The 26,520-nt window shown below is 43.4% G+C and overlaps 1 protein-coding gene across 1 annotated transcript; it reads left to right on the top strand.

The window, feature by feature from the left end:
* The first annotated feature begins 721 nt into the window (after nt 1–721).
* LOC138353942 (uncharacterized) lies at nt 722–26,166 on the top strand. Its single transcript, XM_069307374.1, has 6 exons — nt 722–863; nt 1,209–1,344; nt 2,926–3,057; nt 3,925–4,096; nt 4,754–4,922; nt 26,150–26,166. The coding sequence occupies exons 1-6, from the start codon at nt 722–724 to the stop codon at nt 26,164–26,166; spliced, it is 768 nt and encodes a 255-aa protein (XP_069163475.1).
* The last annotated feature ends 354 nt before the right edge of the window (nt 26,167–26,520 follow it).

Here is a 26,520-nt window from a genome sequence, read left to right as displayed (position 1 = left end):
CAGTTTCATTTGTTTTTGAAACTATCAGTTTCATTTATTTAGTAGGATATTCTTGCCCTTATTCTCTTATATTGAGGTACCGGGTACCGGGTACCGGGTACCGGGTATTCTCTTATATTGAGTACAAGATTTCCTGTGGTTTTGATTGAATAACTATTTAACATCTAATATTAACGTTAATTATTTTTACATTAACGATTGAATTTCCACAGGATAGCTATCAGTTGCCATGTCATCCTGTTACTGACACTTATAATATCACAGGTATATTCGCTGTACATTTATTTGCTATCTCAAAATGTTTCGTCTCCCAGCATTTCGTAATGATTCAGCAAGTGAAGTAGGGAACTTAATTCGTGCCAGGAGGACAGAATTACAAACTCTAGCACATGAGTATCACCTAGATTTTCCCCATGGAGCCAACAAAATTGACTTGCACAATATTATCCTGGACCACCTCTTAGATGAAGGAATTATAGACTCTGATTCTCACGAAAACTATTCTATTGCAGATCGGCATGCTCTGGTAGCAATGAAGTTAAAGCTCGAACTAGCGAAAATAGAGCGTGAACAACAAAAATAAGCTCTCCAGATAAAGGAACGTGAGGCTGCCCTGAAGAAAGAAGAACAGGAACGCGAGACGGCCCTAAAGGAACGCGATGCTGCCCTACAACGTGAGCGTGAGAGGGAACAGCTTGAAGCCAGAAAACGTCACCTGGAGATGCAACGTGAGCACGATAAGAAGCAAGCTGATAGTGTTCTAGAATACCGTCGACAAGAACTCAACTTGGAAACTACACATCACACTCAGCGCCAACAAGCTACAGCTAGTCTTCCAGTAAGCTTCAATGTCTCCCAGACAAGTAAGTTAATGCCACCATTCGTTGAGACAGAGATAGATGTGTTTTTTACTACTTTTGAGGCCCTAGCTAAAAAACTTAGCTGCCCTGAAGATCAATGGTCTACACTTCTCAGAGTGCATCTCACAGGTAGAGTTGCGGTTACTCTCAGTACCTTAGCGTCTGAGAATGACTACCAGATTTTAAAGCAAGCAGTTTTAGACGCCTACCTTCTCTCCACCGAAAGCTACAGACGAAAATTCCGTGATTATCTGAAGGCAAGTACCACCACCTATTTAGAATTTGCCAATACTAAGAAAAGATATATCATGAAATGGCTGGAAGCAGCGCATGTCTCTTCATTTTCAGAACTCGTCAACCTCATTCTAGTTGAGGAATTCTTTAGACGTGCTCCCCCTTCGATCCGTCTATATTTAGCAGACAAAGAGGAAACTGACCTCATCAAATGTGCGAAGTCGCCTGACACCTACAGTCTTATACACCGGTGAACACCTGACACCTCTTCCAGTAAGAAGTCTTGGTCTAGTTATGACAAAGTGAGTACCGATCAGGCGAGCTCTCAATTGTATTGTAGGTATTGCAAGCTCTATGGACATATTATAGATACATGTTGAAAAACCCAATACAAAGGCTATAGTAAAACTCCTAAACCCAAACCGACTCCTCCTAAGTCTGGTAAGCCTGTAATGAATGTTGGTGTTCCTGTTAATGATCTTTCTCTCTTCAGCACACACCTGTATCCTGGAACTGTCTCTGCCAGCAGTACAGATTCGGAGGGACGTTTCAAATTGAAGATCTTGGGGACACAGCGGCTCTTCAGTCAATAATATTGAAATCAGCTGTGCCTAGTATCACCTACACCGGGGAAACCGTCCTTATCACTGACCTCACTGCTACCACTCCGTATCCACTCGCCAGAGTCCACCTAGATTGTTCTTTCGTGACCGGTGAAGTCCAAGTCGCCTTCAGGGAAAAGCCTTTTCCCATTTCAGGGGTACAACTTCTCCTGGGCAACGACTTGGCCGAAGATTAGCAACCTTCCAACTTGATCATCATGCACAAACCCCAGGTATGTGACTTGTAGTGGAAAACCCCATCTTGAAGTATGTTCCAGCAGAGGTCCAAGAAAGTGATGAAGCCTCTCCTCTGGTTTTGGTGACCACCCGTGCACAAGCTGCACGCCCGCAACCAGCTGACTCTACTGCAACAGCTGTCCCTCAAGACCATAAGAATCTACCACCGAATGTTACTATGTTGGAGTTCTGTAAGTTACAGAGGGAGGATCCTTCATTAACACCATTATTCTTCCAGGCCGAGACTCAATCTGACAGTATCCCTGGGTTCTTCCTAGAGAATCAGTTGCTCTACCGCAGGTACAGACCCAGAAAAACTAACAGAGGATGACGATTGGGCTAATGTCGACCAACTAGTAGTTCCCACCAGCCTACGGCCCAATATTCTACACGTGGCCCATGGAGCGCTTTCTCACTACGGTTTTAATAAAACCTATCACGGAATCAGACAAGACTACTACTGGCCAGGTATGGTTAAAGATGTCAAAACTTATGTACAACAGTGTCATACATATCAGATGGCAGGAAAACCTAACATCCCGATTCCCAAGGCTCCTTTAATTCCTATCCCGGTGCCTTCGGAACCTTTCCACAGACTCATCATAGACTGTGTTGGTCCTTTACCCCGGATCAGTTCTGGCAACGCTTATATACTAACCATCCTGTGTCCAACCACCAAATTCCCCCATAGCAGTTCCTGTAAAGAACATTACGGCTGCTACGGTGGTGAAACAACTATTGAAGATCTTTACCCAATATGAATTTCCTCGGGAGATTCAAAGTGACTGTGGCACCAACTTCACCAGTGATCTCTTCATGAAGACACTGGAAGAATTCAGCATCACTCAGGTATTGTCCAGCCCCTATCTTCCTGCTTCACAGGGTTCTCTTGAACGTAATCACCAAACGATAAAATCACTACTTAAGAAATTTTGCAATGAAATCATGAAAGACTGGGATAAACAACTTGACATCATCATGTGCATTTTCAGAAGTCTCCCAAATGATTCTCTAGGAGTATCTCCTTATGAGATACTCTACGGACGTAAATACCGTACTCCTCTCAAAGCTTTTAAAGACTCTCTACGTAATGCCACCTTCAGTGACCCTCAGCTTGTGCCCCAGTTTCTTCAAAACTTAAAGCACATTCTAGAGAGAGTACGTAAATTTGCTAATGATAATTTATTGAAAGCTCAAGATAGGATGAAGACTCATTTTGACAAACGCAGCAAAATCAGGAAATTTAAACCAGGAGACTTCGTGTTGGCATATTTTCCGATCCCAGGTTCTCCATTGCAAAATAAGTTTTCAGGACCTTACCGCATCAAGGAGTGCAGAAACAACCACAACTACTTTCTTGAGACTCCAGATAGGCGGCGGAGGACCCAGTTGTGCCACGTCAATCTTTTGAAGGAGTATAAAGGTATTCCCGCCACTGTGCTAATATCTCTCTCCACTTTTGAAGATCCATACCTCCACAGTGAGACTTTCCTTGCTTCTCCTCCTGAAAGCACTAACACTGAGTCAGTGCCTTCCAACTCGGAAATCCTTACTGATCTTCCTAAATATTTACAGGACTGTAATAGTGCTCCTCTCATCAAAGTTTTTCAAGAACATCAGAAGTTGTTCAGCGATGATCCCCAGGAGTGTAATGTGGTTCAGCACGACATTCAGCTGCTTCCTGATACCCGGCCAATTCGTCAACCCTTCTACCGTATCAGCCCGTACAAAAAGGAAGTTATGCGTGCTGAAGTACAGTACCTTCTGGACCATGGGCTGGCCACCCCTTGTGAGTCCCCTTGGGCCTCACCCTGCATCTTGGTGCCGAAACCGCACGGTAAAGTACGACTATGTACCGACTATTGAAAACTGAACCTTGTGACCGTCAAGGATGCTTACCCTTTACCACGTATAGATGATATCCTTAACGCAGTAGGTAATGCTAATTATTTGTCCCAAATTGATTTGTTAAAGGGCTATTACTAAATCAGCCTGACAAAGCGAGCTAAGGAAATATCTGCCTTCACCACTCCTTTTGGCTTATACAGATATGAACTCTTTCCTTTTGGACTGTGTAACGCCCCGGCCACCTTCCAGCGAGCTGTCAACCGCGTCATCTACGGCCTAGATCACACCTATGCCTACTTGGACGACATCATTATGGCAACTAACACCTGGAGCGAACATCTGCTCCAGCTGCAACGATTGTTCTCCAAGCTCCTGACAGCTGGCCTTACCATCAACTTGGGCAAGTCCACCTTTGCTAAAGGTAAAGTGCGTTATCTTGGTCATGTGATAGGGAGTGGCAGCATAGCTCCTTTAACCATTCACACTCAAGCCATTCAGCATTACCCACAACCTACAAACAGGAAGCTGCTCCTGCGCTTCCTTGGTCTTGCATCTTACTATCGTAGGTTTGTGAAAAATTTTAGTACGGTAGCGACACCGTTGATTAATCTGACCAGCCCCAAGCAACGGTATCATTGGACCATTCAACAGACTGTTGCATTTGAACAATTAAAATCTCTGCTATGTTCTGATCCCATTCTCGCCTCTCCAGATATTACGAAGCCCTTCATCATCATTGTCGACGCAAGTGGCACCGGCATCGGGAGCGTCCTAATGCAACAACGTGGCGAAGAGGTTCTTCCTGTCAGCTACTACAGCTACAAGTTGAAGCCCCATCAAACGAACCATAGCACCATAGAAAAGGAACTCTTCTCCATCGTCCTGAACCTGCAACATTTCGAACCTTACCTACAGGGAAATCGGTCTATTACCATCTTCTCAGACCACAACCCCCTACGGTTCCTGCAACAGGCCCAATTCAGCAATCAACGTCTTCTACACTTGGCTCTGTACCTGCAGAATTTTAATCTGGAGATCTTCTTCATCAAGGGTTCGTACAACATCATAGCCTACTTCCTCTCCAGAGTCTACGAGGTAGAGACTGCTACTCCTACCTCTCTACTATCTACTGAAGATATATGTAAATATATATATATATATATATATATATATATATATATATATATATATATATATATATATATATATGTATATGTATATATATATATATATATATATATATATATATATATATATATGTATATATATATATATATATATATATATATATATATATGTATATATATATATATATATATATATATATATATATATGTATATATATATATATATATATATATATATATATATACATATATATATGTATATATATATATATATATATATATATATACATATATATACATATATATATATATATATATATATATATATATATATATATATATATATATATATATATATATATATACATATATATGAATGAAAACTCACACCCCAGAAGTGACTCGAACCCATACTCCCAGAAGCAACGCAACTGGTAACTACAGGGCGCCTTAATCCGCTTGACCATCACGGCCGTCAAAAGGAAGTGATAGCCGAGGCTATTTGAGCCACTTCTCCGGAGCTCGGAGATGGAGGATGGAGCTCGGCTATCACTTCCTTTTGACGGCCGTGATGGTCAAGCGGATTAAGGCGCCCTGTAGTTACCAGTTGCGTTGCTTCTGGGAGTATGGGTTCGAGTCACTTCTGGGGTGTGAGTTTTCATTCGCATATAGTCCTGGGGACCATTCAGGCTTGTTCGCATACATATATATATATATATATATATATATATATATATATATATATATATATATATATATATATATATTATCACTTGCGTTTAAACTTTTGCCAACACCTATGTTGACTTCAGTGCTACACAAGCAGGAGGTGCTGCCAATCACCGGGAAGCAGCCAAGTCACGTAAATACAGAGACTTTGAGCACCACTACAATTTTGTCCCCATTGCCTCAGAGACACTTGGTGCCTGGGGTAAAAGTGCTGCTAGTTTTTTGAAGGAGTTCTTGTCCCAGCTAATTGAAACAACTAGAGACCCTAGAGCTTCCAGTTTTCTCTTTCAGCGCCTTAGTGTGGCGATCCAGAGAAGAAATGCTCACTGCATCCATGGTTCCTGCCCGCCATCTGAGGAGATGGAGGAGCTCTACAACTTGTGACAAGTAGCCTTGTACCCTGCATGTAACCAATTTTGTAACCCTTTTTCTGTAATGCCATTTTCAAATAAAGTTATATAGATATACACACATACCAAAAGAATAGGGGTGGTAGAAGAAGAAAATATCAAAGTGTTCAGTGAGGATCCACAAGGTCTTCTCTGAGTACTTTTTATTTTCTTCTCCGAGGCTATGGGTCTCTACGCTTGCACCAGAGGTGGTACCCCTTCTAGGTTTACAAAAAAATTATATTATATTATATAATATATATATATATATATATATATATATATATATATATATATATATATATATATATATATATATATATATATATATATATATATATATATATATATATGTCGTACCTAGTAGCCAGAACTCACTTTTTGGCCTACTATTCAAGGCCCGATTTGCCTAATAAGCCAAGTTTTCCTGAATTATTATATTTTTTTCTAATTTTTTTCTTATGAAATGATAAAGCTACCCATTTCATTATGTATGAGGTGAATTTTTTTTACTGGAGTTAAAATTAACGTAGATATATGACCGAACCTAACCAACCCTACCTAACCTAACCTAACCTATCTTTATAGGTTAGGTTCAGTTAGGTAGCCGAAAAAGTTAGGTTAGGTTAGGTTAGGTAGGTTAGGTAGTCGAAAAACAAATAATTCATGAAAACTTGGCTTATTAGGCAAATTGGGCCTTGCATAGTAAGCTGAGAAGTGCGTTCTGGCTACTAGGTACGACATATATATATATATATATATATATATATATATATATATATATATATATATATATATATATATATATATATATATATATATGCGGAAAATCCACAGAGAAATATGAAATGAGGTGAACGTTTCGGCTTTGTTAAAGCCTTTGTCAACACCAGACTGACTGGTGTTGAGTCAGAGTCAGTCTGGTGTTGACAAAGGCTTTAACAAAGCCGAAACGTTCACCTCATTTCATATTTCTCTGTGGATTTTCCGCATAAAATGATCAGTGTTTTGTGATCGTCAATTGCATATATATATATATATTTATATTTATATATATATATATATATATATATATATATATATATATATATATATATATATATATATATGTGTGTGTGTGTGTGTGTGTGTGTGTGTGTGTGTGTGTGTGTGTGTGTGTGTGTGTGTGCGTGTGTGTGTGTGTGTGTGTGTGTGTGTTCCCTGTGGGCGCCACAGGAACGCCCACAGGGGCGCCACAGGGAACGGACGCTGGGAGGAGGCTCTGCCAGCCATGTGCCATTATCTTGTGACATCCTGACCCCACCAGACCCAGACTTAACAGTGTGCAGTGTGAACATCCTGGGAAGGTGTGAGAGTGTCGGGAAGTGTCCAGGGTGAACTATCGCAACCAAAAACAATCAAACAAGTGGATTGGCAGTGTGGAATCGTTTGAACTGCAGTGAGGGCCAACAAGGGCGCCCTGAGGGGCTCCCTCGGTTATGGTGGTGGGGGTGGGGGGTGATGGGGATGGGGTGTTGTTGTGCGGTCAGTCGAGGGTGGGGGGTGACCAGTGTGTAAGTGTTTATGAAAATATCCCTCAAAAATAGATGCCTCGGCTCTCAGGAAACAGGTATCGTGTTTTAAGTGCATCGAGTCTACAGTGAACCAGATTATATTGTGCAGTGATATATCATGAAATTATACAAACGTGTTAGTGTCACCCCTCTGACCCCCCCCCCTCCCCATACCCGCTAGTGTGTACCGTCACCCAACCCAAGAGTCATCCCCCCCCCTGCCCCACCCCAACGGCGACCGCCACCTCCCTGTGTCCACTCCCTCAAGCTACGTCCTCCCAACGCCCACCCAGCGCCCGCCCAGCGCCCCCCGATGTCGCAGGTCACAACTGACAGCCAGGCTTCTCTCAGCCAAGAGGAGCCATCAAGCGAGGCACATGCCAAGTGTGTGACAAGGTGTGGAGACTCAAGCGTAACGGAGATGTGCGCAAGCATGCTCACAACGGAACCGATTGTCCGGGCATGTGGCGCCCTCCCAAAAAGAGTATCAATCAAGGCCCCACTCCAGCAGTCAGGGAAAACACCTCCAACAGCTTCATTTCGACTGAGAATCTACTAGAAGCCATCAAAGCAACATCGGTTGGAACCTTGCAGCACATCCCCAAAGCTGCCCGGCCCTAGGCAGCAGCCAAACTATCCAGCCTCTTGAAAAAGGTCAATGACTCCCCCGGAACCATCCAAGCATGGCGCAACCTTCTCCTGTTTGGAAACATATGCCTAGCTGTCCCTGCATGGAGAGACAAATCACTAGCTTCGTCGGTCATTATGGCTATAAATAGTTTTCCTAGAGAGGACAACCAGGCACCCCTCCCCACCCGTGCCAAAAACACCCACGGTAGGAAAGGTATCAACAGCAGAACCGAGGCATCCAAAATCAGAGCAACAGTCAGCAAGAAAATAGAAGAAGGCAACACAATAGGGGCAATCAGAGTCATCACCAGTGAAGACACAGTTGCCACCAGGGATGCCGATACAGCACAAGCCCTGAGGGAAAAACACCCACCCAGAGCTCCTCGTGACGAGAGTGTTCCCCTAGTCGGTGTCACCAGAGCAGAACCCCTGTGTGTGCTCGAATCCATGGTGCATAAAGCAGCTTTATCCTTCCCACCAGGATCAGCAGGTGGGTTCACAGGACTAAGACCCAACTACATCAAACAAATGCTCAACCCTGCACTGGGAGACATTGCACAGGGCCTCCTGGTGGAACTAACTAGATTCGCCAACACATGTCTAGCTGGCAACATACCAGAGACCATATGGCCTCTCTTTTTTGGCGCTACCCTCTGTGCCCTGAGGAAAAAAGATGGAGGAATCAGACCGATAGCTGTGGGCAATTCACTCCGGCGTCTCGTCGCTAAGGCTGCTGCTACAGCAGTTAGTCAGGCAGCAGCCGACATGCTGAAGCCAAAACAGCTTGGGTTTGGCATTCCCCAAGGGTGTGAGGCAGCGGCTTATGCAGCTAGAGCTTATAAGCCGCATAAGCTTATGCGGCTTATGCATTGCCAACATTACAGATGAAAAAGCCCTGATAAAGCTGGACTTCCAAAAAATGCTTTCAATCGGGTTAGAAGGGATGCAGTACTCAGTGCGGTTCATCGCCTTTTTCCTTCCCTCTACCCGTTTGTAAACACTTGCTACAGCAAGAATCTAACTGCTTTTTGGGGAATATGAAATTGAATCACAAGAAGGTGTCCAACAGGGTGACCCCCTTGCTCCTTTTCTTTTCTGCCTAGTCATCAAGGAAGTCACCAATAACCTGTTCAGTGAGCTCAACATTTGGATTTTGGACGATGGTACTCTAGCCGGCTCCCCAGCCTCACTCTTGGTCGACATAAGAATAATTCAGGAGTAAGGAGCAAGCCTAGGCCTCACCCTGAACCCTTCCAAGTGCGAAATAACCTCCACCAACCATCACATAATAGAGCAAATAAAGGTTGTTTTGCCTGACATTCATACAAACAACCCTGAGGACAGCACACTCCTAGGTGCTCCTATTGGAAGGAATGCCATCGACGAGGTCCTTGGTAAGAAGATCACTGACCTGAAGAGGATGAACGAGAGGATTGAAGACATCGATGCCCATGATGCACTTTACCTCATCACCAGATGCTTGTCCCTCCCCAGGCTGACCTACTTTCTAAGATGTTCGCCATCTTTCAACAATATTAAATTAGAAGAGTACGACAGCTTGCTGAAATCAACACTAGAAAAAGCCTTCAATCTTTCCCTCAGCGACTCACAGTGGAAACAGGCCTCATTCCTGTCAGACTCGGGGGCCTTGGCGTGCGCACAGCAACACAAATTGCTGTACCAGCGATCCTGTCCTCTTCAGTGGGGTCTGACAACTTGGTGAAGGAAATCCTACCTGAGCACCTAGTTCAACAGGCAAGGGTACATGATCCCAGCTTCACAGACTGATTTACTGTATCAGTCTGTGAAGTGTATCAGTCTCCCACAACCAAATGGGTCTCTCTCGCAGGACCAGCACCCCAACCACCGCCTTCTGAAGCCCATAAGCAATCCAGCTGGGATCGCCCCATTGCCGACCAAGAAGCTGCGGCTTTGCTAGAAGCTGCGACAACACCACATGACACTGCCCAACTTAGAGCTGTAGCAGCTCCCCATGCAGGTGATTTCCTATTAGCAACCCCAATGTCAGCAACCGGCACCTGTCTCAAACCGCAGGCCCTTCGAATTGCCGTGGCTCTCCGCCTCGCTGCCCCAATCCACACCGAGTACAGGTGTGTTTGCGGCGAGGCAGAGGCTGACAGGTACGGATGGCATACAAGACACTGCGAGGTCAATGACATTATTAAGAGAAGCCTTACCACAGCCGGTTGTCCAGCAGAGAGAGAGCCCTGTTTCCTAATGTCCCGCAACTCTGATGAGCCTGTCGGTCGCCCAGACGGAATGACGGTGAACCCCTGGAAGAAGGGTAGACAGTTGGTGTGGGACTACACTTGCGTTTCAACTTTACCCAGTACCTATGTTGACTTCAGTGCTACACAAGCAGGAGGAGCTGCCAATCACTGGGAAGTGGCCAAGTCACGCATATACAGAGACCTTGAACACCACTACAATTTTGTCCCCATTGCCTCAGAGACACTTGGTGCCTATAGTAAAAGTGCTGCTAGCTTTTTGAAGGAGTTGGGGTCTAAGCTAATCGAAACAACTAGAGACCCTAGAGCTGTCAGTTCTCTTTTTCAGCGCCTTAGTGTGGCAATCCAGAGAGGAAATGCTCACTGCATCCATTGTTCCTATAATTTAGGTATATATATATATACATATATATATATATATATATATATATATATATATATATATATATATATATATATATATATATATATATATATATATATGTCGTACCTAGTAGCCAGAACTCACTTCTCAGCCTACTATTCAAGGCCCGATTTGCCTAATAAGCCAAGTTTTCCTGAATTAATATATTTACTATAATTTTTTTCTTATGAAATGATAAAGCAACCCTTTTCTCTATGTATGAGGTCAATTTTTTTTTATTGGAGTTAAAATTAACGAAGATATATGACCGAACCTAACCAACCCTACCTAACCTAACCTAACCTATATTTATAGGTAAGGTTAGGTTAGGTAGCCAAAAAAAGCTAGGTTAGGTTAGGTTAGGTAGGTTAGGTAGACAAAAAAACACTAATTCATGAAAACTTGGCTTATTAGGCAAATCGGGCCTTGAATAGTAGGCTGAGAAGTGCGTTCTGGCTATTAGGTACGACATATATATATATATATATATAAATATGTCGTACCTAGTAGCCAGATCGCGCTTCTCAGCCTACTATGCAAGGCTCGATTTGCCTATTAAGCCAAGTTTTCCTGAATTAATATATTTTCTCTAATTTTTTCTTATGAAATGATAAAGCTACCCATTTCATTATGTATGAGGTCAATTTTGTTTTATTGGAGTTAAAATTAACGTAGATATATGACGGAACCTAACCAACCCTACCTAACCTAACCTAACCTATCTTTATAGGTTTGGTTACGTTAGGTAGCCGAAAAAGTTAGGTTAGGTTAGATTTGGTAGGTTAGGTAGTCGAAAAAACATTAATTCATGAAAACTTGGCTTATTAGGCAAATCGGGCCTTGCATAGTAGGCTGAGAAGTGCGTTCTGGCTACTAGGTACGACATATATATATATATATATATATATATATATATATATATATATATATATATATATATATGTATGTGTGTATATCACGAAAATAAACACATGATTAAGAATGTGACAATGTCAGGCCACGGAGGAAAAATGAAACAAGAAATTTCCTTAAGTACTTTCGTATATTAAATACATCTTCAGAAGGTCCTTCCTTCCTTCAAATTATGACCTTCTAAAGATGTATTTAATATACGAAAGTACTTAAGGAAATTTCCTGTTTCATTTTTCCTCCGTGGTCTGACATTGTCATATATATATATATATATATATATATATATATATATATATATATATATATATATATATATATATATATATATATATATATATATATATATATGTCGTACCTAGTAGCCAGAACTCACTTTTCAGCCTACAATGCAAGGCCCGATTTGCCTAATAAGCCAAGTTTTCATGAATTAATATATTTTCTCTAAATTTTTTCTTATGAAATGATAAAGCAACCCATTTCATTATGTAAGAGGTCAATTTTTTTTTATTGGAGTTAAAATTAACGTAGATATATGACCGAACCTAACCAACCCTACCTAACCTAACCTAACGTATCTTTATAGGTTAGGTTAGGTTAGGTAGCCGAAAAAGTTAGGTTAGGTTAGGTTAGGTAGGTTAGGTAGTCGAAAAGCAATTAATTCATGAAAACTTGGCTTATTAGGCAAATTGGGCCTTGCATTGTAGGCTGAAAAGTGAGTTCTGGCTACTAGGTACGACATATATATATATATATATATATATATATATATATATATATATATATATATATATATATATATATATATATATATATATATGTCGTACCTAGTAGCCAGAACGCACTTCTCGGCCTACTATGCAAGGCCCAATTTGCCTAATAAGCCAAGTTTTCCTGAATTAATATATTTTCTCTAATTTTTTTCTGATGAAATGATAAAGCTACCCATTTCATTATGTATGAGGTGAATTTTTTTTTATTGGAGTTAAAATTAACGTAGATATATGACCGAACCTAACCAACCCTACCTAACCTAACCTAACCTATCTTTATAGGTTAGGTTAGGTTAGGTAGCCGAAAAAGTTAGGTTAGGTTAGGTTAGGTAGGTTAGGTCGACGAAAAACAATTAATTCATGAAAACTTGGCTTTTTAGGCAAATCGGGCCTTGCATAGTAGGCTGAGAAGTGAGTTCTGGCTACTAGGTACGACATATATATATATATATATATATATATATATATATATATATATATATATATATATATATATAATATATATATATATATATGTCGTACCTAGTAGCCAGAACGCACTTCTCAGCCTACTATGCAAGGCCCGATTTGCCTAATAAGCCAAGTTTTCACGAATTAATTGTTTTTCGACTACCTAACCTACCTAACCTAACCTAACCTAACTTTTTCGGCTACCTAACCTAACATAACCTATAAAGATTGGTTAGGTTAGGTTAGGTAGGGTTGGGGTTAGGTTCGGTCAGATTTCTACGTTAATTTTAACTCCAATAAAAAAAAATTGACCTCATGCATAATGAAATGGGTAGCTTTATCATTTCATAAGAAAAAAATTAGAGAAAATATATTAATTCAGGAAAACTTGGCTTATTAGGCAAATCGGGCCTTGAATAGTAGGCTGAGAAGTGCGTTCTGGCTACTAGGTACGACATATATATATATATATATATATATATATATATATATATATATATATATATATATATATATATATATATATATATATATATATATATATATATATACAACCTTAGAACACTTTCCCACCAGGAGATTCGAACCCTAGCCAGCACAGAAACCTTACAGCAACTGGCATAACTGGTACGCCTTTAACCCACTGCACCACAGCTCAGACCCTTAAGAGATTGTAATTTCGGAGTATTTCACCTCCAAAGATCACCACCTCCCAAGGGCAACTAGAGCATAGCGAGGGAATATTCACATTCTTTCATCAAATTCCTGTTAATATGGGAGAACTCTGTGTCTATGCTTAATGCACAACTTGCCTAAACACGCAAGAGAGTGAATTTGATGAAAGAACGTGAGTAATCACCATCTCTTTTAAGGGTCTGAGCTGTGGTGCAGTGGGTTAAAGGCTACAGTTATGCCAGTTGCTGTAAGGCTTCTGTGCTGGCTAGGGTTCGAATCTCCTGGTGGGAAAGTGTTCTAAGGTTGTATAATCTCTCTTGCGTGTTTAGGCAAGTTGTGTATATATATATATATATATATATATATATATATATATATATATATATATATATATATATATATATATATATATATATATATATATATATGTATATATATATATATTGTAGTTTTCATCTTACAGGGTGTATTACAATATTGCTTTATTTTTCTAGATTGCCAAATACTATGTTGTTGCTATACAATGATCCAAAAAAATATCACCAATTGGTGAGGCAGCTACTTATTTGAGGAATGCTTATTTTATTTACCTTATAAGCTGAGGCAGCTTATTTTATTTGAGGAATGCTCAGCTGATTCCTTTACATTTAGCATTGAACTAGTGTGACTAAGACCTTTTCCTGTTACACAATTTGGCTGTGTGTAACAATAAGTAAGTAATTATCAAAAGAATGCACCAATCAGGGCCTCGTAGCCTGGTGGATAGCGCGCAGGATTCGTAATTCTGTGGCGCGGGTTCGATTCCCGCACGAGGCAGAAGCAAATGGGCAAAGTTTCTTTCACCCTGAATGCCCCTGTTACCTAGCAGTAAATAGGTACCTGGGAGTTAGTCAGCTATCACGGGCTGCTTCCTGGGGGTGGAGGCCTGGTCGAGGATCGGCCCGCGGGGACACTAAAAGCCCCGAAATCATCTCAAGATAACCTCAAGATAAGATCAGGAAAGGCTATGTAGCACCATTGTAACAATAAACCTATTTTTTTAACAGATAAATGCACCTGTGAGTAAAATAAATCCTGTCAGCTGTAACAATTTTGATCCAGTTATTTAAATAAAAAATATAATGAAACAAATATTTATTGTTTTTTTTAATGTATATCCAAAGAAGTGAAAAATTCAGAAATACTGAACAATTTAATGATTCAAAAGAAATATTAATAACATTGTCGTCGTCTTTTCATCTTGTAGTGTGTTGTTTGGTCAACATTACTAACATTACGTATCAATATGAGATCTTAATGATCCATTGTTAATATTGATGACATAATAAGGATAATACTCATAACAATAATAATACAAGCTATAATATAAAACCTTTATTACTGACTTCTTTTTATTAACAAGCTTTGATATACACAGCAATGTGCTGCTACCTTATGCTATATGAAAGATTGCAGTGTAGATCAGAAACTAGCTACAAGCTCATCCAACATCCCCACCTCACAGGATGGTTAGTCATACATGGAATAATCAGGGAAGAAAATACCTGCGTGAATATAAAAAATAAATCAATTCTGACTAAACAACACCTCCCGATTTTCACAAGAGGTAAACACTGAATCATGTAACATTATATTATAATTGCTCTTACCTGTTTCTACAAGACTCCTCTCAAACAATATATATATATATATATATATATATATATATATATATATATATATATATATATATATATATATATATATATATATATATATATATATATATATATATATATATATATATATATATATATATGAAAATGAAAACTCACACCCCAGAAGTGACTCGAACCCATACTCCCAGAAGCAACGCAACTGGTAACAACAGGGCGCCTTAATCCGCTTGACCATCACGGCCGTCAAAAGGAAGTGATAGCCGAGGCTATTTGAGCCACTTCCCCGACGGCAACTCGGATGGTAATCTTGGGCATAGCATTTCACCAAATCACCTCATTCTTTGGGGCACACGTGAGGAACACAAATGCGAACAAGCCTGAATGGTCCCCAGGACTATATGCGAATGAAAACTCACACCCCAGAAGTGACTCGAACCCATACTCCCAGAAGCAACGCAACTGGTAACTACAGGGCGCCTTAATCCGCTTGACCATCACGGCCGTCAAAAGGAAGTGATAGCCGAGGCTATTTGAGCCACTTCCCCGACGGCAACTCGGATGGTAATCTTGGGCATAGCATTTCACCAAATCACCTCATTCTTTGGGGCACACGTGAGGAACACAAATGCGAACAAGCCTGAATGGTCCCCAGGACTATATGCGAATGAAAACTCACACCCCAGAAGTGACTCGAACCCATACTCCCAGAAGCAACGCAACTGGTAACTACAGGGCGCCTTAATCCGCTTGACCATCACGGCCGTCAAAAGGAAGTGATAGCCGAGGCTATTTGAGCCACTTCCCCGACGGCAACTCGGATGGTAATCTTGGGCATAGCATTTCACCAAATCACCTCATTCTTTGGGGCACACGTGAGGAACACAAATGCGAACAAGCCTGAATGGTCCCCAGGACTATATGCGAATGAAAACTCACACCCCAGAAGTGACTCGAACCCATACTCCCAGAAGCAACGCAACTGGTAACTACAGGGCGCCTTAATCCGCTTGACCATCACGGCCGTCAAAAGGAAGTGATAGCCGAGGCTATTTGAGCCACTTCCCCGACGGCAACTCGGATGGTAATCTTGGGCATAGCATTTTCGAGTCACTTCTGGGGTGTGAGTTTTCATTCGCATATAGTCCTGGGGACCATTCAGGCTTGTTCGCATTTGTGTTCCTCACGTGTGCCCCAAAGAATGAGGTGATTTGGTGAAATGCTATGCCCAAGATTACCATCCGAGTTGCCGTCGGGGAAGTGGCTCAAATAGCCTCGGCTATCACTTCCTTTTGACGGCCGTGATGGTCAAGCGGATTAAGGCGCCCTGTAGTTACCAGTTGCGTTGCTTCTGGGAGTATGGGTTCGAGTCACTTCTGGGGTGTGAGTTTTCATTCGCATATAGTCCTGGGGACCATTCAGGCTTGTTCGCATTTGTGTTCCTCACGTGTGCCCCAAAGAATGAGGTGATTTGGTGAAATGCTATGCCCAAGATTACCATCCGAGTTGCCGTCGGGGAAGTGGCTCAAATAGCCTCGGCTATCACTTCCTTTTGACGGCCGTGATGGTCAAGCGGATTAAGGCGCCCTGTAGTTACCAGTTGCGTTGCTTCTGGGAGTATGGGTTCGAGTCACTTCTGGGGTGTGAGTTTTCATTCGCATATAGTCCTGGGGACCATTCAGGCTTGTTCGCATTTGTGTTCCTCACGTGTGCCCCAAAGAATGAGGTGATTTGGTGAAATGCTATGCCCAAGATTACCATCCGAGTTGCCGTCGGGGAAGTGGCTCAAATAGCCTCGGCTATCACTTCCTTTTGACGGCCGTGATGGTCAAGCGGATTAAGGCGCCCTGTAGTTACCAGTTGCGTTGCTTCTGGGAGTATGGGTTCGAGTCACTTCTGGGGTGTGAGTTTTCATTCGCATATAGTCCTGGGGACCATTCAGGCTTGTTCGCATATATATATATATATATATATATATATATATATATATATATATATATATATATATATATATATATATATATATATGTCGTACCTAGTAGCCAGAACGCACTTCTCAGCCTACTATGCAAGGCCCAATTTGCCTAATAAGCCAAGTTTTCTTGAATTAATTGTTTTTAGACTACCTAACCTACCTAACCTAACCTAACCTAACTTTTTCGGCTACCTAACCTAACCTAACCTATAAAGCTAGGTTAGGTTAGGTTAGGTAGGGTTGGTTAGGTTCGGTCATATATCTACGTTAATTTTAACTCCAATAAAAAAAAATTACCTCATACATGATGAAATGGATAGCTTTATCATTTCATAAGAAAAAAATTAGAGAAAATATATTAATTCATGAAAACTTGGCTTATTAGGCAAATCGGGCCTTGCATAGTAGGCTGAGAAGTGCGTTCTGGCTACTAGGTACTATATATATATATATATATATATATATATATATATATATATATATATATATATATATATATATATTTAACAAGCTCAGGTATACACATAAATGTGCTACTTCCCTATTCTGTATGATCTACCACACAGTGTAGATCAATATCCAGCTACAAGCTCATCCAACATCCACACCTCACAGGACGGCTAGTCATACATGGAATCAGGAGAGAAAAAAAATGTAAGACTGATCTATTAGCCCCAACTAGCTAAATCTGGGTAAAGCACAAGAATATCTTGCAATATTCCTGAGTGAATGAAGTAGTTACAGAGCTCAAAGTACCTCATACCATTTGGTCTGATGTCACTAACCATCAGGGCAATCACAGGTATAGTGTTAAAGAGTACGTCCTCTCAAGTAGGACTGAAAACAGATGTTTTTTCATCCAGAAGGTTATAAACCCATGGAATTGCCTACCCGCTGACGCCGTAAATGCCAAAATCTAGTTAGAAAATATCATTAGGACATTTGGCGGGACTTTTAACAAGCCGCTGGCGTTCTGTCCTTGCCAAGGCCACTAGATGGTTAGTGGCCCTTGGGTAAATTCAGGTAAATATATACAATAATTGTCAGCACGTGTTTATCAATCTTCTTAGCAACAAGAAAATTTACGCAATATCTCTAAGAATTACGTAGGTAAACAAAATAAATATAAAATATTGGTTTACTACAATGTCGGTGCTGACTGTAGAAGTTGAAAAAACATTCATTTATTTCGAAATATACTAATTTTATACGAAAATAGGTGACAAGTGAGCTCTGATTAGCCAGCGTTGTGATTGACTAAATCTTTAAGATGAAGAATGTTGCCTGCTCTCTGATTGGCCAAACGAAAAGCCCCAGTGACATTTTGTGAGAGTTAAGTGAACTACTTGAAAGTGTCTAAAATCTTCGCAAGTACACTTTCCTGAATCGCATGCTGACACGATCTTAGCCGGTACTTAAGAACCTTTGTAGCACACCTACTTACGAAGAAATACAAGGAACTTCGTGAATCCAGGTCCAGTTCTACTGGCTCTCGCTCTTTTTAACGATGTATCAATATAAATAGCAAACAGAATTGGACTAAGAGCAGCAACTTGTTTGACCCCATTTTGTGGAGGACCACGAAACATATATAAGATAAGGTGTGATTAGTCTTTAGAGTGATGTTGATGGTTGAAAGTGCATTGTAAGAAAGGATGTTTAGCGACCACCAGACAAGGGTTTTGTCTGGTGAAAATTCTACAGAATATGACAGGTTTTGTCATATTCTAAAGCTGTACAAACCCAAGAAAGATGCGAGAGAGCGTTTGGTCTCGTGTTTGTCTGTCTGTTCTTCTACTTTTTTTTTTTGCAGGGATATTCCTGCGCGGGCCCTAAGCCTCTGGCTGGCCCACTAAGTGTTGCTTGTTTCTGTTTTACTTGGGCGGAGTATGAGTATTTATTACTCGTATGGTCGCTTCAGTAAGATTTTGCCATATGTGTTTAACAACTTCTGCTCTGTTGAATCTAAGTTGAAATCTTAATGGGTTTGTAACTGTGCACTGTGTTAGATAATGTTCCAGTGGTCTGTCGGGCATTTCTCCACAGTGTTGACATTTCATCTCATCTTCCAGAACCTGTAAGCCTATTTCCTATGCACATGGGTATCCAAGCCTGATGCGATGTAAGTGTACTTCTGTTGCTCTACTGTTCCCTTTCATCAAACTAAGTGGTTCGTAGTTGGTTTAATTCTTGTACCACCCCGCAGATCCTGATGTTGCAACTGCTGTGTTGTGGTCACTGTACATCTTTTACATTGCTCTGTTTCTAATTACTTTCTTAATCTGTGATAGACTCTGTGGTATGTAAATGTCTACATTTCTTCTCTTAGTTGCAAGTTTTGCAGCTTCGTCTGCAATGTCATTTCCTATTATTCCCACATGACTTAGCACCCAGTTGATAAGTACCCGTCGGCCTTGACGTTTGAGTGTTTGCATTAATGATATTACATTTGTGATCAGATGTATGTTATCACATATGTGTTCTTGTTGCAATGTTTCAATGGCGGCTCTCGAATCTGTATGTATGATAACATGTTGTCGGTGTTCAGCAAGAGCATGTTCCAAAGCTTTTTGAATGGCTAGTATCTCTGTTTGTAAAGTCGAACACCCATTTGAGAGCCTCCACCTATTTACAAAGTTTCCTGTTTTAACTGCAGCTCCGGTTACTTGTCCCTGCTGGTCTACTGATCCATCTGTGAAGTAAGTAAAGCTGTCGGATGCCATGTTTGCTCCTATATGCATCTGTGCAATGTTGCGTAGCAGATGAGGATTTGTCTGGTTCTTTTTTCCTTCAGTAACCATAATTTTAAAGTCTGCTGGAGGAAATTCCCAAGGGGTTTACATAACAAAGTCTGCATGTATTTCGTCGACACCCTTCTCAGTGACTGTGTTTGTTATATCGAATGTATTGATGGTGTTCATCGCACAATGGGTCCACCTGTTGCTAATGGAGGCTCTTCTGTCCAGAGTTAGTGCGCCAGTGATTATATCTTTAAGTGAACTGATTCTAGGTCTAGTCAATATCTTGGTCAGCATGCACGCAGCAATCAATTTTACCCTTATTTCAATCGACGTTAGCTTTGTTTCTAGTCTTAGGTTCAGTATTTTAGTCCATCTGGGAGCCCCCTGTTATGACTCGCAATGCATCGTTTTGAATAACCTCAACGTTTGCCCACTGGCCAGGAAAAAGAGTAAGGTATGTGCTGCATAATCAACTAGGGAACGAATGGCGTGTATGTAAAACATTCACTTTGTGTCCCGCTCCTGGGACACAGGGAGCCAGTCGGCCGAGCGGACAACACGCTGGACTTGTGATCCTGTGGTCCCGGGTTCGATCCCGGGCGCCGGCGAGAAACAATGGGCAGAGTTTCTTTCAACCTATGCCCCTGTTACCTAGCAGTAAAATAGGTACCTGGGTGTTAGTCAGCTGTCACGGGCTGCTTCCTGGGGATGGAGGCCTGGTCGAGGACCGGGCCGCGGGGACACTGAAAAAGCCCCAAAATCATCTCAAGATAACCTCAAGATAACCTCCTAGACGGGGCCCTGTGATTGCTCTCATTATATTTAGTCGTGATTTTGCTTTCTCCTTTAGATATTGAATTTGCTTGTTGAATGTCATTTTAAAATCTATCCACACTCCGAGATATTGATATTGTGTAACCCACTGAAGGTTAATGTCTTCAATGTTCTTCTACTGCTGGTCGATCGCCTCTCTTTTGCCGTTTTCCCTGAACAGCCGTGTTGTAGGGGAAAATGAAGTCACTACAGACGTTTAGGAATAATATGTATCTGTTACCTTCTGCCATGTGTTTGGCTAACTGGATACAGGCTTTGACTTACACGAAATGATGTCCTGATGTGCAGTTACCCATTAGTGTCGACGGAGTAGTGAGATTTAGCTCTTTGTATCCCGCCTACAAGCCTTGAACTTGTTGCGTTTCAACCTAACTTTGACTTTGAAATTCTTTGTTGAATCGGGTCATAAAGTTGTAGATGGAGGTGGCTTCCACACCTTTCTTTGGTTGAGCATTCCACTTGTTAACTACCCGTACAAAGTACTTGTTAACTACCCTGTATGGATAGTTAGCAAGTACTTTCTTACATTTTATCGGCTCATTTGCGTTCCCACCTTCTACCTGTGTCCTCTTGTCCTGCTTTTTTTTTCAATCTGAAGAGGCCATCCATGTCCACCTTACCAGTGTGTTACAAGCTAGTTGGTGAGAGGTTGAGGGTGGACAATAGGAATTATTTGGGTTGTGTGTGTTTCTGACAGCATCTGAGTACACCAGTTGGTGATTGTGTGTACTGGCGAGGGCCTGGTTGTTGTGTGTACTGGCGAGGGCCTGGTTGTTGTGTGTACTGGTGAGGGCCTGGTTGTTGTGTGTACTGGTGAGGGCCTGGTTGTTGTGTGTACTGGTGAGGGCCTGGTTGTTGTGTGTACTGGTGAGGGCCTGGTTGTTGTGTGTACTGGCGAGGGCCTGGTTGTTGTGTGTACTGGTGAGGGCCTGGTTGTTGTGTGTACTGGTGAGGGCCTGGTTGTTGTGTGTACTGGCGAGGGCCTGGTTGTTGTGTGTACTGGTGAGGGCCTGGTTGTTGTGTGTACTGGCGAGGGCCTGGTTGTTGTGTGTACTGGTGAGGGCCTGGTTGTTGTGAGTACTTGTGAGGGCCTGGTTGTTGTGTGTACTGGTGAGGGCCTGGTTGTTGTGTGTACTGGTGAGGGCCTGGTTGTTGTGTGTACTGGTGAGGGCCTGGTTGTTGTGTGTACTGGCGAGGGCCTGGTTGTTGTGTGTACTGGTGAGGGCCTGGTTGTTGTGTGTACTGGTGAGGGCCTGGTTGTTGTGTGTACTGGTGAGGGCCTGGTTGTTGTGTGTACTGGTGAGGGCCTGGTTGTTGTGTGTACTGGTGAGGGCCTGGTTGTTGTGTGTACTGGTGAGGGCCTGGTTGTTGTGTGTACTGGTGAGGGCCTGGTTGTTGTGTGTACTGGCGAGGGCCTGGTTGTTGTGTGTACTGGTGAGGGCCTGGTTGTTGTGTGTACTGGTGAGGGCCTGGTTGTTGTGAGTACTGGTGAGGGCCTGGTTGTTGTGTGTACTGGTGAGGGCCTGGTTGTTGTGTGTACTGGTGAGGGCCTGGTTGTTGTGTGTACTGGTGAGGGCCTGGTTGTTGTGTGTACTGGCGAGGGCCTGGTTGTTGTGTGTACTGGTGAGGGCCTGGTTGTTGTGTGTACTGGTGAGGGCCTGGTTGTTGTGTGTACTGGCGAGGGCCTGGTTGTTGTGTGTACTGGTGAGGGCCTGGTTGTTGTTGTGTACTGGTGAGGGCCTGGTTGTTGTGTGTACTGGTGAGGGCCTGGTTGTTGTGTGTACTGGTGAGGGCCTGGTTGTTGTGTGTACTGGTGAGGGCCTGGTTGTTGTGTGTACTGGTGAGGGCCTGGTTGTTGTGTGTACTGGTGAGGGCCTGGTTGTTGTGTGTACTGGCGAGGGCCTGGTTGTTGTGTGTACTGGTGAGGGCCTGGTTGTTGTGTGTACTGGTGAGGGCCTGGTTGTTGTGTGTACTGGCGAGGGCCTGGTTGTTGTGTGTACTGGTGAGGGCCTGGTTGGTGTGTGTACCTGACTGGGCAGGTGTATGTACAATAGAGTGGGCCATCCCAGTTCTGTGCTGGTACAGTCTGTCCCTAAATGACGCTGATCGGAGCGCACGCAACACTATTGGGACTCTTTGAATGATTTTACCCGAGTTTAACTGAGGGGGCCCAATATGTCTAATGGCCTCGATAAGGACAGGAACCCGGCGGCTTGTCAAGAGTCTCCTCCTTTGTACTCGTGATTTTATCGGGTCTGATCTTGAATTCTAGCAGTGTTTTGACATTAACTACAGTGTCTGAGGTGGACCCCGACCCTGACTTGTAACCTACTGGGCCCTAAACGTCCCAGGCCTTAGTATGACGTCCAAGGCCTTAGCATTCACACATGTGAATGCATGTGTGTGTGTGTATATATGTATGTATATGTGTGTGTGTGTGTATGTATATGTATGGGTATAAAGTATATATGGAAGCTGATCAGAATTACATTTCACCTTTGTGAATGTACATTAATGACACTATGCAAAAGACACATCTAACACTTTATGTAGGGCATACGTAGATCTGTGTATCTATGTATTTACGTATGTAGGTTAGCTTAGCATTTTAAAAGCACCGAATCACCTTCTGTGGTTGAGTGTTCAATAAACCCTTGGACTATATGTTTAACACTCCTCTAACCCTGTCCATGGAGGACAGAAGAAAATGTATATATGCTGGTTAGCATTGTAAATGTCTGGCCACGTCTGTGGTAGAAAATAATAATAATAAAAAAAGGCCTTAGTAGGAGGGATTACTGTGACCTGGTGGTCCCAGGCCTTGGCTGGAGGTACTACTGTGACCTGGTGGTCCCAGGCCTTGGCTGGAGGGACTACTGTGACCTGGTGGTCCCAGGCCTTGGCTGGAGGGACTACTGTGACCTGGTGGTCCCAGGCCTTGGCTGGAGGGACTACTGTGACCTGGTGGTCCCAGGCCTTGGCTGGAGGGACTACTGTGACCTGGTGGTCCCAGGCCTTGGCTGGAGGGACTACTGTGACCTGGTGGTCCCAGGCCTTGGCTGGAGGGATTACTGTGACCTGGTGGTCCCAGGCCTTGGCTAGAGGGATTACTGTGACCTGGTGGTCCCAGGCCTTGGCTGGAGGGATTACTGTGACCTGGTGGTCCCAGGCCTTGGCTAGAGGGATTACTGTGACCTGGTGGTCCCAGGCCTTGGCTGGAGGTACTACTGTGACCTGGTAGTCCCAGGCCTTGGCTGGAGGGACTACTGTGACCTGGTGGTCCCAGGCCTTGGCTGGAGGGACTACTGTGACCTGGTGGTCGTAGGCCTTGGCTGGAGGGACTACTGTGACCTGGTGGTCCCAGGCCTTGGCTGAGATGGAGGGACTACTGTGACCTGGTAGTCCCAGGCCTTGGCTGAAGAGACTACTGTGACCTGGTAGTCCCAGGCCTTGGCTGAAGAGACTACTGTGACCTGGTGGTCCCAGGCCTTGGCTGGAGGGACTACTGTGACCTGGTGGTCCCAGGCCTTGGCTGGAGGGACTACTGTGACCTGGTAGTCCCAGGCCTTGGCTGAAGAGACTACTGTGACCTGGTGGTCCCAGGCCTTGGCTGGAGGGACTACTGTGACCTGGTGGTCCCAGGCCTTGGCTGGAGGGACTACTGTGACCTGGTGGTCCCAGGCCTTGGCTGGAGGGACTACTATGACCTGGTGGTCCCAGGCCTTGGCTGGAGATGGAGGGACTACTGTGACCTGGTGGTCCCAGGCCTTGGCTGGAGGGACTACTATGACCTAGTGGTCCCAGGCCTTGGCTGGAGGGACTACTATGACCTAGTGGTCCCAGGCCTTGGCTGGAGATGGAGGGACTACTGTGACCTGGTGGTCCCAGGCCTTGGCTGGAGATGGAGGGACTACTGTGACCTGGTGGTCCCAGGCCTTGGCTGGAGGGACTACTATGACCTCGTGGTCCCAGGCCTTGGCTGGAGATGGAGGGACTACTGTGACCTAGTGGTCCCAGGCCTTGGCTGGAGATGGAGGGACTACTGTGACCTGGTGGTCCCAGGCCTTGGCTGAGATGGAGGGACTACTGTGACCTGGTGGTCCCAGGCCTTGCCTGGAGATGGAGGGACTACTGTGACCTGGTGGTCCCAGGCCTTGGCTGGAGATGGAGGGACTACTGTGACCTAGTGGTCCCAGGCCTTGGCTGGAGATGGAGGGACTACTGTGACCTAGTGGTCCAGGCCTTGGCTGGAGATGGAGGGACTACTGTGACCTGGTGGTCCCAGGCCTTGGCTGGAGATGGAGGGACTACTGTGACCTGGTGGTCCCAGGCCTTGGCTGGAGATGGAGGGACTACTGTGACCTAGTGGTCCCAGGCCTTGGCTGGAGATGGAGGGACTACTGTGACCTGGTGGTCCCAGGCCTTGGCTGAGATGGAGGGACTACTGTGACCTGGTGGTCCCAGGCCTTGGCTGAGATGGAGGGACTACTGTGACCTGGTGGTCCCAGGCCTTGGCTGGAGATGGAGGGACTACTGTGACCTAGTGGTCCCAGGCCTTGGCTGGAGATGGAGGGACTACTGTGACCTAGTGGTCCCAGGCCTTGGCTGAGATGGAGGGACTACTGTGACCTGGTGGTCCCAGGCCTTGGCTGAGATGGAGGGACTACTGTGACCTGGTGGTCCCAGGCCTTGGCTGGAGATGGAGGGACTACTGTGACCTAGTGGTCCCAAGCCTTGGCTGGAGATGGAGGGACTACTGTGACCTAGTGGTCCCAGGCCTTGCCTGAAGGAAGTACTGTGTCCTGGGGGATCCTTGTTAGGGAAAGTACTGTATCGAGGTAAACCCCCTTCCCCCCTCGGTCGAGGGAGTACCTCGGGGGAACTACTGCGGACATACCCAGAAAGGCAAGTTTCAATTCTCTTAACACTGTATTTTTACCTAAAAGTGTTTAAATATATGTGTACATATTTTACGATGAACGTGTTTCGCTGTATTGTGAAACAAATTGCTCATTTGAGAAGTTGAGAAGGCCAAACATTTTTTGGCCTTCTCACTTGTTATAATGAATTGCATTTAACATTATGTCAAATCTGGAACTTTGATCATGATGTAGCCTATGAAAACACAAAATGTGAATTATAATGAACAATTCCTGTTTCACTGAACCTCATCTTTTTCACCTACAATGTAATATCTCTAACGTTCAGACTTCAGTTTATAAGTAGTTTATTCTAGGTAATATTTAGCAATATACTCTAATCTGGCATTTCCTCAGATTATAAAACATCATAGAAACTTTCATTTGGGAATCTCTTCTACCAGAGATCATCCGAGAGAACTTTAGCAGCTGTTTCAAGCATGTGGGTGACAGCTGTATGAAGCAGGGTGGGTGACAACTGTATCAAGCAGGTGGGTGACAGCTGTATGAAGCAGATGGGTGACAGCTGTATCAAGTAGGGTGGGTGACAACTGTATGAAGGAGGTGGGCAACAGCTGTATCGAGCAGGTGCGTGACAACTGTATCAAGCAGGTGGGTTACAGCTGTATCAAGCAGGTGGATGACAGCCGTATCAAGCAGATGGGTGACAACTGCATCAAGCAGGTGGGTGACAATTGTATCAAGCAGGTGGGTGACAGCTGTATCAA

The sequence above is a fragment of the Procambarus clarkii genome, chromosome 60 (genome assembly GCF_040958095.1).
Source record: "Procambarus clarkii isolate CNS0578487 chromosome 60, FALCON_Pclarkii_2.0, whole genome shotgun sequence".
Lineage (NCBI taxonomy): Eukaryota > Metazoa > Arthropoda > Malacostraca > Decapoda > Cambaridae > Procambarus > Procambarus clarkii.
The sequence above is the reverse complement of the archived record's forward strand: the minus strand, read 5'-3'. Positions and strand labels throughout refer to the sequence as shown.